General features: G+C 46.2%; 1 protein-coding gene across 1 annotated transcript in view; it reads right to left on the minus strand.

The window, feature by feature from the left end:
• Positions 1-374: 374 nt before the first annotated feature.
• Positions 375-13,689, minus strand: part of ERF (ETS2 repressor factor) — a 163,775-nt gene continuing 150,460 nt past the window's right edge. Inside the window, exon 4 of the mRNA XM_086933048.1 lies at positions 375-4,055. Within this exon, the coding sequence (XP_086789174.1) occupies positions 2,776-4,055 (1,280 nt within the window). The 3' untranslated portion in view covers positions 375-2,775. The remainder of the gene's footprint in view (positions 4,056-13,689) is intronic.

Consider the following 13,689-nt stretch of genomic DNA (forward strand, 5'->3'; position numbering starts at 1 on the left):
TTTACTGTGGGGCTCCCACTTCGACAACGGGGAATATTCAAGCATGTGAATCTATGAAAGACACCCCAATACTGGAGAATTGGAACTTCATGATTGGTTGCTTCAAATCACATGGTTGTTTAATTAATCAATTCTCTAGGGCCTAAGTAATCTGGGAAGTTTTGTTCAAAAGGTTTAAGCTTTGCAATGTTGGCTTCTATTTTGCTAAGAAAATATCAAAAGCATAATCCTCGCCACCACCCCTTATGCAATCTAAACTTTCTTGAAAGCTAAGAAATGTGCCACTAACTAGGACTAGATATGGTTAGAGCACAGCACCAGAATGATATAAATGCCACCCATCAAAAGTTTAATACAGGCACAGTTCTAAGCCATAACATTTCAAAAAATGTTTTATTGTATATAATACATTTGTAAAATTCAGATGACTCCTATATACATTTACAATATTTTAAGTAAGGCTTATTTTTTAAAATTAACTTGTGGAGTAGTAACTAACTGCTTGGAGAAAGATTTCAGGTCTGAACATTGTTTCCTTCCTATTTGTTTGCCTGAACTCAAGGAAATGCTCTGCCTAATTCTCTCCCTCCCTTCTTCTGATCGCGGTCTTCTTTGGGCAGGGAGGGGCCAATTCTTAAACTCTTGCAATTGGCCATTGGAACTAAGTTTACATCAACGCTGCACTAGAAAGTGAACATCTCCAGTTAGATTAGAATTAGTTCCTAAAGTCATACTTTCCAGAACGCCAAACAAAATAATGAATGCTTTGGGAGTTCTGGTATACAGATGTGTGCTGTGGGTGAGAGCCACAGAAGCACAATTACCAACGAAGAATATGTGCCCAGCTAATCATGGATTCTAAGCTCAAAGAAAGCCCAAAAGACACCTGTCTTAGGTTAAACTGGGCCACATGGTTTGATATTTTGGTGGCAACCAAGTTCTCAAAATGTAAATGGGACCATCAAGTTTTAAGGAAACCAAGCACTCTGGAGAGCTAACCGGATGAATGCCATACTAGCAGGAATAAACAAAGCGGTCTCTGTTACGATACACTCACCATAACACTAAGTGTATAAGCAAGCATCAAAGAAAAAGTGGATGCGGAAGGGAGACTGAAATTCTAGATAGAGAGCAGAGTTGTGGCGAAGTTTACCATTTGGTTTTCTTGCAAGACAGTAATAAAGGCAAATGGTAAAAGCAACCACAGTTAGGACATTAATTACTTTTGCAACACAGTATATCTATCCAAATTGATCTTCTAACACAGAAAATGAAGGAGTTTTAATATGACAATATTCCTTGAGCATCAAGCCAGTGCAAAGCAGTAATGCTTTAATCCACCAAAAGGCAGCCAATGTGTGGTGAGGTATACGTGTTGGCCCCTAAGCACTGCTAGATGTCCATTATCCCAATAACCATGCTCAACCCTCTCTTTACATATGAGGTAATTCATTTCAAACAGCTAACTAGACTTCTTGGTTTAGCACATGCCTTAGTGAAGACAATACCTAATCTTGACAAGGAGAAGCAACTAAGAGTGCACTCAAAGTCCCAGACAAACAGGTTAACAGGTCCACAAGGGCACACTTGGTTACCTACACTTTGTAGTTGGTCTTTCACAGGCACTTTACAGTACAAGTAGTCTTGAAGGTGCCTAATTGTATCCTGCGACTTTATAAGCACCACGCTGCAGAAATGTCGAAAAGCACAGGCAAAGAATCATTTCAGGTATGCAAGAGCAGAGATCTGTTCTCAAACGTGCACTGCAATCGCATCATATAAAGCAAGTACAGAAGTAGAACAGGGACTGCTCCAACCTTAAGCTGCCTGTCAGAGCTATGGCAAGAAGTTCAAATGCAGGACACTCAAATGGCACTCTGCATAAGTAGTTTATAGAAAAAGGTCTTGAGAACCACCAGAGCACCATCGTTATGTGCAGGCACAGGCTTTGCTCTTCAACTGGTTACAATGATACAAATTCACAACTCCAATCCTAACTGGAGATTGAGAAGATGTACAGAGGAAGCATATTTTACGTTACAAGAGTCCATATACTCCTGCCACCAACCCACTGCACCTTTAAATACACTACACATTTCCAAAGTAATACTGGTTTTATTCTTCCTGCTTGTTTTGATCTCATGTTTTTACAAATCTTTGGCTACTTTAAAAGTTAAGCCAGAATTAACCTCATAATTCTTCTCACCCTATGAAGAAAAAAACATTACAAAACCCACTTCCTTATTTTAGGTCAATTTAAAAAAATATTCACAAGAATCAAATGAATTCCACATTAGTTTTTTGTTTAAACAAGGCAATTATGAAAGATGTTTTTAAAACAACCATTTAAAAACTTTCTTACAAAAAAGTATATACCTGGATACAGTCTCAAAAAACTGAGGAAAATATAGTTCCACGTCACCCTCCTCCCCTCCCCACCGATACCCCTAGTGAGAGCCAAAGGATAAGGTAAACAAGGGTAGAAAGATTTCATATACTGAATATAAAGCTATGGACAACATATATAGACAAGAACAGAGGTAGGGCTGGAAAAAATGAAGGGGAGGAGCAGGTCAATGAAGCCTGAGGATGTTTTGACAGTAATGATTAAAAAAAACCCACAGCCCATTTCCCCATCTGAGATTATAAGGCAGCAAAATGTGTTACTTCTTCAGTCTGTTTCAGTTTCCATTTTTCCTCAATAAACCCAGAACATGTCTTGCCCAAGCAAGAGGGAACTCAGTTCAGAGGCCAGCAGGCCTGGAGATGGCTGGATCAGGAATCCCTGCTCTCCAGAGAGAGCTCGGCGGTGGCTCTTTGGAGGTCTGTGCTGACACGTCGGATGGGAATGTTCTCCTGAGCCCCTTCTCGCTCAGCCTGGACAGTGCTGCTCAGAGACTGCTTCCGGGCAGGGGAGCAGGGTCTGGCCTCCACCACCTCCTCAGCCCGGACCTTCTTGTCATCAGACTCCTCGGTGCAGGCCTCCATCCGTTGATCCTCGCTCCAACGCCGCTTGAAGCGAAGCTTCAGAGGGATGCACTTGCCACTCTCGGCTTTCTCCTCCGGCTCACGAAGGACCTCCAGCCCTCTCTTTTCCCAGGTGGCAGCAGGAGAGTCATCTTCCCTCTTTAATAAGGGAGGTCTCTCCTCAGGCACTGGTGGCAAAGGTGGAGGTGGAGTCTTGAACACTTCCTCATCACTGTCACTGTCAGTCACCTCTACATTCAGATCTTCATCAGACTCCATGTCTGAGATGGGCTCTACTTTGATCTGGGGCAGTCCCGGGGGCAAGCTCGTGCTGGCATATTCAGAGGAGTGGAAACCACTGCTGCTCCCCGCCCCATCTGCTTGCCCAATTCCCTGCTTGTCCCTGTTCTTTCTTCCCAGTGGTGGGGGCTGCAACTTGAATTTGAAGGATGTAGTGTCTTCAGGGGGCAGTTGCAGGGGTTTCTCCGGCCGCTGCGGTTGGGGTACCACAATGCTGGGGTAATGAAGGAAAGCCCGGGGGCTTAGGTGATAGTTATAGACACTTTGATGATGAGCCTGAAGGTACCGCTTCATGTCATCCGTGTTGAAGGAGAAGTGGCTGCCTCCAGGATACATGGGACTTAACGTGGGCGATGGCGTGTAGTTCATGTGGTTGGGTGTGATTGGGAGAGCAGGGGACAGCTGGGGCGGGAGGAGCCCACCTGGAGCCCCCATAGGTGAGACGGGGAACGGGCTCAGGGGTTCAGGGACTCTGGAGCGGGGATACACTCTGAAGATGCTCTCGTGGGCCATCCGAGCATGGGATGGGAGAGGTGGTCCACGGAAAGAGTTCATTTCAAGGCTTCGCCGCTGCTCCTCCGCTATGCCCTCTTCCACCTCAGAATTGGCGGAAGTCCCATCACTGCAGTCACTGACTGAACCACGGCCAAGGCGGCGGGCCACGGAGGAGAACATTGGAGAGCGCAAATCTTCATTGGGAGACAAAATGTCAGAGGGCGTAGAAGGTGGGAAACGGAAATGAGTTCCGCCGGATGGCACAGGTGGAGCACTCTGGGGGACGGGTCCACCTGGAAGAAACAGACAAGGGTTAGTCCAACTTCTCTCTCATCAGAGATCAACTCTTTTGCAAAGCTAATGTCCTAAAGGTAAAGCTGTCTTGGAGACCGGTAGTTTATGGAGGTCTCCACCTTGGGTATATTAACACATACTGTGGCACTATTCTTTCACCGTTTTTTATTTTTAACGCACATAAAAACTAAATGTTACACCTCATTAGCTCTTGTTGAACACTGAAGTATTGCAATCCACTACTGAAGGGTGGCAAGTTAGCCTTGCAATGTGCCTGCCACTGCAAAGCATCACATGTGCATCTTTTTATTTCCTTTCAAAGTAACCTTTAAAACATTTCTGCTAGAATGAATTAGTTTTTTTAACAGTAATATTCAAAATATGCAGCAGATGGACGTGAAAAGCGTGGTGACAATTAAGCAGAAAACGCAGCAGCGTTGTCCAATCTGCGTGCCTGGTTTTAAACATCAAAATAATTTTAAAACTATCATTATACTGATAAACATCACAAGTGCAAATAAAGCAAGGGGGCTGACAAGAGAGAATTATAAAAATCCTTTTCAAGTTCTTCATTACATAAACATGTTAACGTGTCTATGAGACTCTAGTGGCACAATCAAGGTAGGGGTGAGCAAAAGATGTACAAATAACAATCAAAATTCACTAACAGAGAACAAAAACTGTCACACAAATCTTAAGTCCTACTATACAGTAAATAAAAGACAAATCAACCTGTCATTCTGTACAAATCACCAACATTTTGGCCCTCCAATTATCTCCAATTTGAACCATTATCAGGAGTAAGTGTTTTCATTCAGTTCTATTTAGATCGAATTACTTAGGATATTCTAAAACCATCTTATACAAAGACTGAAAGCTGATTTAAAAAATAATGCACAGTGCCTCCCATCTTGGGTGACTGGACCAAGAAAGGGGAAGAAAACAAGTTACTTACCTGTAACTTTAGTTATCCAGTATTGGTATCTTTCATAGATTCACATGCCTGAATCATTCCCCGTCGCCGAGGCGGGAGTCCCACGATACATAAAAAAGCAGTGCCAAAAGTAAATTATAGTAGTAGGCCCTAAATACAGGCCTGAGGCCTAGATTGCAGTAGCCTATCTACCTCATTATGCTGAAAAGACCCGTCTTTGCCACAACCAATCAGCTCTCAGCACCCTCTAGAACCCTCTCAGCAGAGCCAGTTCTCAGATTTTCGTTAGCACAAGTGGGGAATAAGTATCCCAATCTAGAGAACTGACTCTCCGGGGAGGAGGGTGGGTGCAGGTGAATCTATGAAAGATACCAATACTGGATAACTGAAGTTACAGGTAAGTAACTTGTTTTCTTATCCAGTATTGGGGTTGCTTTCATAGATTCACATGCCTGAATCAGACTAGCAAGTAGTATACCAGGTAATAGTCGGTTGCGGATGGTGGGAGATTTATACTGATACACTCCCAGTAATACCATCACCAACAACCTTACCAATGCTACACCATCTTATTGTCACAGACAAAGATGACTGTAAATCTTATGCATTCGTTAGAAACATTAGAATGGACATGTAATATTAACATAGTAGCAATCATATTGAAATTACTTAATCTACAAATTAATAAACATAAAAACATCAAATATATGTTACCTGAAGTTTTCTTTAAACAAAGAGGTGTCGTAAGACGGCCTGGCCAACTGCTGCATCTCTCTGGCTTGTCAATTGCAGGCAGTAATGTCTGGTGAATGTGTGGACATTCTTCCATGTAGCAGCACGGCAGATGTCCTCGACGTCACCCCTGCAAATAACACTGTAGACGCTGCTACAGCTCTCGTAGAATGTGCTTTAACATTTCTGGTCAATGGTCTGTGTGACTTGGTATGGCAGAATTGGATCGCTGATGCTACCCATCTGGAAATAGTAGCCTTGGTTACCGCTGTTCCCAACGTAGTCTGGCCGTAGGCCACGAACAATTGATCAGATTTTCTGAAGCTTTTTGTTCTCTGTAAGTAGAACTTTAGACAACGTTTAATGTCCAGGGAGTGCAGCGTTCTTTCTGCTGGTGTAGTAGGATTTGGAAAGAAGACTTTCAGTCTGACTGGTTCATTTAAATGGAATTGTGAGGGAACCTTAGGTATAAATGATGGGTTCGAAGGGTGACGCAATCCTGTGAGAAATGTAGGAAGGGTTCCTTGATAGTGAACGCTTGTATCTCACTCACTCTTCTAGCTGATGTCAAAGCTAGGAGTAAGGCAACTTTCCATGTAAGGTATTTGGTCTCGGCTTTATGAACTGGTTCGAATGGATGCTTCACGAGCTGTGAAAGAACCGTATTAAGTTCCCATTCCGGTGGGGGATGCCGAATTGGAGGATAAGCTTGGCACAGTCCTCTCATGAATTGTTTAATTAGAGATGACAAACATAGTGAAGGAACGTTAGACACCTTCCTGAATCTGGACAGAGCCGCTAGGTGAATCTTTATTGATGAAAAAGAAAGGCCAGAGCGAACTAAGTGCAGCAGATAAGGAAGAATTTCCTCTGCTGGAGCCTTAATAGGGTGTACACTATTGGAGACACACCAGGAGCAAAACCTCTTCCGTTTTAGACGGTAAGTTTTTATGTGCTTTGAGCTCAAGACTTCCTTAAGATATCCCTGCAATCCTGCGGAATCTGAAGGTGTTGAAACTCTAAGAAATCAGGAGCCATGCGTGCAATCTTAGAGATTGAGGATCTGGGTGAAGAATCTGTCCCTCATTCCGTGACAGTAGTGTTAGAGACGGAAGAAGGCGAATTGGACGATCTTGGCATAACAACATTAGCTCCTGAAACGAATACTGGCGTGGCCATCTTGGAGCAATCAGTATTAGTCGGCAACTCTCGAACTTCATCTTGCGCAACACCTTTGGTATCAATGGGATCGGGGGAAAAGCGTAAGCATAAATCCCTGACCATCGCATGGACAGGGCATTCCCCCTTGATCCCTGTTTAAGATACCTGCTGGCATAAAATCGGCATTTTTTGTTCTGCTGTGTTGCGAACAAGTCCAACATTGGTTTGCCCCAAGTCTGGAAAACCTTGTGCAAATGAGTTTGGTCCAACTCCCACTCGTGGCAATCTGACAGGGAAATGCTGAGTTTGTCAGCCAGTGTATTGTGGAGGCCTTTGACATGCTCCGCCCTGAGAGTTATGTTGTGAAGTGTAACCCAGTCCCATAACTCTTGAGCTTCCTGTGACAACGTCATAGATCTTGTTCCTCCCTGCTTGTTCACATAGAACATGCTGGTGGTATTGTTGGTTCGGACCAACACCGAAGATCCTGCGATTCTGGGGAGAAATGCTTGCAGAGAAAGGAAGATGGCCCTCAACTCCAGACTGTTGATGTGACGCGGTCAGTATTCTGGAGTCCACCTGCCTTGGACTTGCAGATCTTAAAGATGACCTCCCCATCCCTCCATGGATGCATCCGTTGTCAGTATGAAGTCTGGAGGCGTCTGCATGAAAGATAGTCCTTGCTTCAGATTGTGCAACTGTGACCACCACTGAAGAGCGCTGATCATGCGCGGAGTGACTTTGATAATGTCCTCGAAGGAACCTGCTACCTGTCTCCATTGATGATGCAGCTCTTCCTGCTGAGGTCGCATCCTGAGACGTGCCAAAGGGATGAGGTTCATGGCTGATGAACACATTCCCAGGAGGGAGGCAAACAGTCGAACCGAAAGTGACTTTCTTTTTGATACCTGGATTGCCAATTTCTGCAACTGGAGTTGTCTCTCTTGTGTCAAGGTTGCCTTGCATTTTATTGTGTCCAGACGTGCTCCTAAGAAAGGCAGGACTTGTTTTGGACGCAGGTGGGATTTGCTCAAATTTACCGTTAGCCCCAGAGAAGCAAAGAGAGCACAACAGCTTGTCATGGCATCCTGAACACTGTTTAATGAAGGGCCCTGGAGTAACCACTCGTCCAAGTACGGGAATACTTGGATTCCCCAAGAGCGCAACGTTGCTGCTACCGGGGCCAGGCACTTTGTGAATATTCTTGGTCCCGATTTGAGGCCAAACTGTAGTACTTTAAACTGATAATGGGTGCCAGCCACAGTGAATTGGAGATACTTTCGATATTTGGGATGGATGCGGATGCGGAAGTATGCGTCCTCCATGTCTAAGGAGGCCAAAAAATCTCCTTCGTTCAGACAATTTAGGATCTCTGAAAGCGTGACCATGCAAAACCCCTGCTTCTTGAGGAACTTGTTGAGGCGGCGCTGGTCTAGAATTGGTCGCCATTCCCCCGATTTCTTTTTTAGAAGGAAAAATCGGGAGTAGAAACCTGTTCCTCTCTGCTGAAGTAGGACTTTTTCTATGGCGTTCTTGAGGAGCATGGTTTGAATCTCCTTGAACAATAAGTGAAGACGACGGGGAGGGGGTCCCTTGGGCGGAACAGTTGGCGGCTTGGTGACAAGTTCTAGGGTGTGTCCATGCTGTACCAGATCCAACACCCACTGACCGGAGGTAATTTTATGCCACTGTTGATGTAACAAAGATATTTTCGCGCCCAAAGGAAGGGGAGAGGATGCGGATGGCGCCCGGTTAAACTCACTTGTTCTTGTGAGTGTCTCGCCCTTGATTGTTGGAGCGTCTGCGGCCTCCTTGACGAGAGAAACCAGCCGTATTTGGTTGACGGTAATAAGAATTATAATCTTGATGGTAGTGTGATTGTTATTGCCTGCACTGCTGATGGTAATTTCCTCTAGAGGAGTAGCCAAGTCCTCTAGCCCCTCTGTAAGAGCCTCGTTTGAACTGCAGGGAACCTAAAGACCTAGGGGTATCCGTGTCTGTCTTGATTGCCTGGAGGGCATCGTCAATGTGCTTGCCAAAAAGAGACTCGCCGTCGTAGGCCATGTCTAATATCTTTAACTGAACCTCTGGTCTGAAGGTGGTAGCTTTCAGCCAACCCTGGCGCCTGAGGACGGCGGCTCCAGCCAACTGCCTGAAATTCGTGTTGGCGATATCCAGGGCGCAGTCAATAGTCTCTGAGGCTGAGCGTTCACCCTCCATCAAAATTTTGCGAGCTTCTGCTCGGTTGTCTTCAGGGATCAAATCAATGAAAGGTGTCATCTTTGACCACATTTGGCGATCATAGCTCCCTGATAGAGGCGGCAGCCATGGTCAAGAACTTCTTACCGATAAGGTCAAGGCGAGGTCCCTCCTTATCCAGAGGAGTAGTGATGGGCGTAGTTGGATTTTTTGACCTCTGCCGTGCAGCCTGTGAAATAACCGAGTCTGGTCTCGGGTGACCCAAAAGGCAAGATGGACTGTCGGATGTTGCGCGATACTTTTTATCAATCCGTGGTAGCACAGCTGGCACAGAAGCAGGATTCTTCATTATTTTGATGCCTGCTTTCCAGATGTAATCAATTATTGGAATTGCTCTGGAAATTTTTCTAGTGTCCTCCTTAAAATCATGTAGAAAACAATCAGTTTGTTCTACTGTAATTGGAAGCTTGAACCTTTTCGAGGCTCTTTGAATGAGATTGTGGAATCCACCTATGTCCTCAGGTGGTGATTCAGATGGTTGTGGGGTTTGCGGAGATGGCATGGGGATAACGTATGAATCCCACGGATCTAAGGGAGGATTCTCAGGAAGTTCCCTTTCTTCTACCTCTTCGTCCTAAGATGTATCAGGCGTACGAGGAGGTGAAGTAGGCTGGTGTGTCTCTGCGACCGGAGACATGGGCGCTGGAGTTTGAGGCTGAGGTATCGGGTCTGGTCCTGCCACAGAAGTAGGCGGTGAAATGACCAGTTGAGGTGGAAATCGCTGCCTGTAGTCGGCCAACATGGCCTGCAGGTCCTGAATGAGGTTAGGAGGCAGATGGCTGGTATCTGCAGTCGGTGGATAACTTGCATGATGAGGAACCACAATGTCCTCCTGATAATAGTGCGCAATGTAATCCTCCTCATCGTAGTCTTGACATTTTATTATTAGGTCAGAAGGATGGCGAGCTACTCCAAAGGCTCCTTCATTCTCGTCATCATCATAATCTCCTTCTTCATCCTGAGCGTAAGTGTCTAAGAGGTGAGAAGGCGTAAGTGGCGAGATATAGGAGTATTCCTGTCTCTGGAAAGATGTGAGCTGGAAACTCTTGGATGCAACAGGCGTTGAAAATGTCTGCATCGTTGATATAGATTTATTTGAAGTTGTTGCCAGTGCTGTGGATGGTACAGCTGTTAATGGGCTCTTTTTTTTTCTTGTCTCGACGGGGGCATTGTCGTCGTCGACGGCATGGATGATGACTTCGTCGACGACGAAGATGCCGTCGACGGGGTTCTCTTCGACGAATGCTTAGACGACGAGGTTCTCGTCGACGATGGTCCTGTTAGCCACAATGGAAATCCTAGTCGACAGGATTGTTGAGGTGATCGCAGTAGTAGAAACAGTAGCCGTCGGCGATGGCGCTGAAGATGTTATAGTAGATACAGAGAAAGCTGAAGAGACAGAGCAGCTTTTAGTCACGGTATTGTGTTTCTTAGAGTCCTTTAGAGTAGAAGGTCCTGAAGAAGCTGATGGAGATCTTTGAGAATGACCAGGAGTGGAGTGGGAGGTTTTCAATTGTTTTCTCCCCTCACTTGATGTACTCTCCTGAGATCTTGCTCTCTTGCTTGATGTTGAAGCTGCATCATCATCAGCTTTAGAAGGTTTGAGCCATAATAGGACTCTAGCCTCCCTATCCCTTAGGGTTTTAGAAGGGAAGGTTTGGCAAATCTTACAATTCTGTGCCTTATGAGTAGGATAGAGGCAATAGATACAGTCCTTATGTTGATCATCAACATGGACTCTCTTTTTGTCGCATGTTCTACAAGGCCTGAACAAGGCCTTCCTGTCTAACATCCTGAAGGAAAAACTGAGTAGGCACTCAGGGAGATTCCCTTCCACACTACGTGCGGTCAAAATCTGAGGAGAACTGGTTCTGCAGAGAGGGTTCTAGAGGGTGCTGAGAGCTGATTGGTTGTGGTAAAGACTTGGGTCTTTTCAGCACAATGAGGTAGATAGGCTGTGGAGAAGTGTGGCTCAATGGTTAGAACGGCAGACCTTAATGCAGAGCTCTGGCCCGGGACCAGGGTTCGATTCCTGCCTTGGCGGGTCTGGGCTCAAATTCCTCTGACCGGATATTCTCGCCTCAGTGCCTATTCTCATCATGGGTCCCACGCTGCAACTCTGGGCAATAGCTTGCTTAATCTCCACAACGGCCCCAACATCGCGAGGATGCCTGGTTTCACCATGGGGGTGCCCAGGAGTGGACACTTCTCAAGGAAAACCAGGAAGGGTTCCTTAGCGGTATGAGTACAAGCGCCGGGAGACCCGGTCCGGGTAGCTGCGCGCTATACAAGTACAAAAAACAACAACAACATAGGCTACTGCAATCTAGGCCTCAGGCGTGTATTTAGGGCCTACTACTATAATTTACTTTTGGCACTGCTTTTTTATGTACAGTGGGACTCCCGCCTCAGCGACGGGGAGGCATTCAGGGATGTGAATCTATGAAAGATACCCCAATACTGGATAACTGCTCCCTGAAAGTGCCGTCACCACGCACGATGATTAGGAGGCCCTTCTATTTAAAGCCCCTTCTACCCTGGGTGTCTCCAGCTCCCTTGGGACTTGGGCACCGGCCGGACGTAAACTTTTCAACTCCAGATCGCGATGTCCCCCAGCAATCCGGTGGTGGCGAGTCCGCATTGAGGGCTCGAACCCCCACATCCAGGCTGCACAGAGGAACAGACCGGCTGAGCTCTCGGTCCATCACAGCTGCAAAGGATGAGACGCAGCCTCCCTCACAGGGGCAACCCTGAGTGCTGAAAAGGAAAGTTACTTCCTGTCCACTGGGCACTAGAACTGGTGAGAGGGGACGATTAACTGGACCAGGCAAACCTGTTCTTCCAGCTGCTTGGGTTTTTGGAGTGCACCCCCCTCCAGCTGCTGGGAACCAGCTGAGCACGATCCGGCAACACAACCAAGCCCTTCCACCACTGCCGTTCTAGAGTTCAGACACTCAGGCCTGTCCTTCGAGTGGGTGACGGTGTTGACAAACTCTATATTTACATGTATCAATGGCACAAGTGGTCTCAGACAGACGAGATTAGACACCCAGCATTGGCAGAATGGTATGTAGGATTCAGACACACCCAAGGTTCAAATCAACGGTAGTGTCATGACCACAAAAAGCTTCTGTCAGTGTTGCTTGAATCACCCACATCTAGGGCAGAGGGTGCCACTACGGATGCTAAATGTCAGAAGAGCACGGAGACTCTACAGCGATAGAAATAAAGCATGTGTGTCAAGGCAGGAATGCAAGGAACCTCTTGTTTGTCACAGTGGGCACCTGCAAGGTCTGTGGCACTTCTGTTGGGCGAGCATCCTATTGCAAAGGCAGAGGTGCCATCTGAATGTTAGTTACAGCCTCAGGAGAACTTCCAGCTTGGCCAGCCAGCAGGTTCATTCCTGGTCTTAAGACCACAGGAACGAATATGCTACTTACCAGTATGCATCTGTTCTTGGCATGTAGGGCGACTGACATTTATATCTGTGCATAGATCGCCGCCTAGTGTTGGGTCCGGATGATCGCACATTGTTGTCCTGGAAGAGTCTTCGAAGTATCACGAGATAGGTGGCTCCTCCCCTGGACTACAGTGCGCATGAGCATCGACTCCATCCCCAGATTGTTTTTAGCCATTGTTACCCAGATGGAGTGAAACTAAGTGAATGATGACCATGCAAGAAGTATGTGTGAATGGCGCAGCTGCTAAGGGCGCCGGGGAGGAGGGCGGGCGATATGAATGTCAGCAGCCCTACATGCCAAGAACAGATGCATACTGGTAAGTAGCATATTCGGTTCGAGGCATGTGGGCTGCTGAATTCATTTCTGTGCATAGAATACAAAGCAGTCCCTCCATTAATGGCGGCCGCCCGTGCCAGCTGCAGCAGTTTGGAAAAGAGTTTTTAGAACAGCCTGCCCTACAGCTGCATGCTGTTTGGAGTGCACATCAACACAGTAATGTTTTGTAAATGTGTGTGTTGTAGACCATGTGGCTGCTCTACATATGTCTTCCAAAGGAATATTTCCAAGGAAAGCCATGGAGGCCCCCAACTTGTGGGTGGAGTGGGCCCATGGCGGAATGGTGAGAGTGCGTTTGGCTTTCAGATAGCAGATCTGAATACATTTAACGATCCACCTGGCTATACCAGCCTTGGAAATGGGGTTACCTTTGTGTTGTGGTGAAAAGGCAACAAAGAGTTGTTTAGTCTTCCTAAAATCCTTGGTCCTATCAATGTAATACATTAGGGCCCTTTTGACGTCAAGTGTGTGGAGCATTCTCTCCGCCAGTGACTCTGGATTTTGGAAGAACACAGGTAGTTCTATAGTCTGGTTGATATGGAACTGAGACACTACCTTAGGAAGGAATGTAGGGTTAGTGCGAAGCACCACCCTGTTAGAATGAATTTGAATAAATGGCTCTTGGATAGTTAGTGCCTGGAGTTCACTAACTCGTCGTAGCGACGTAATCGCTATAAGGAAAGCCACTTTCCATGTCAAGAATTGAAGCCCGCCGGAATGCAGTGGTTCAAAGGGGGGACCCATCAGCCT

Source organism: Lissotriton vulgaris, chromosome 7 (assembly GCF_964263255.1).
Source record: "Lissotriton vulgaris chromosome 7, aLisVul1.2, whole genome shotgun sequence".
NCBI lineage: Eukaryota > Metazoa > Chordata > Amphibia > Caudata > Salamandridae > Lissotriton > Lissotriton vulgaris.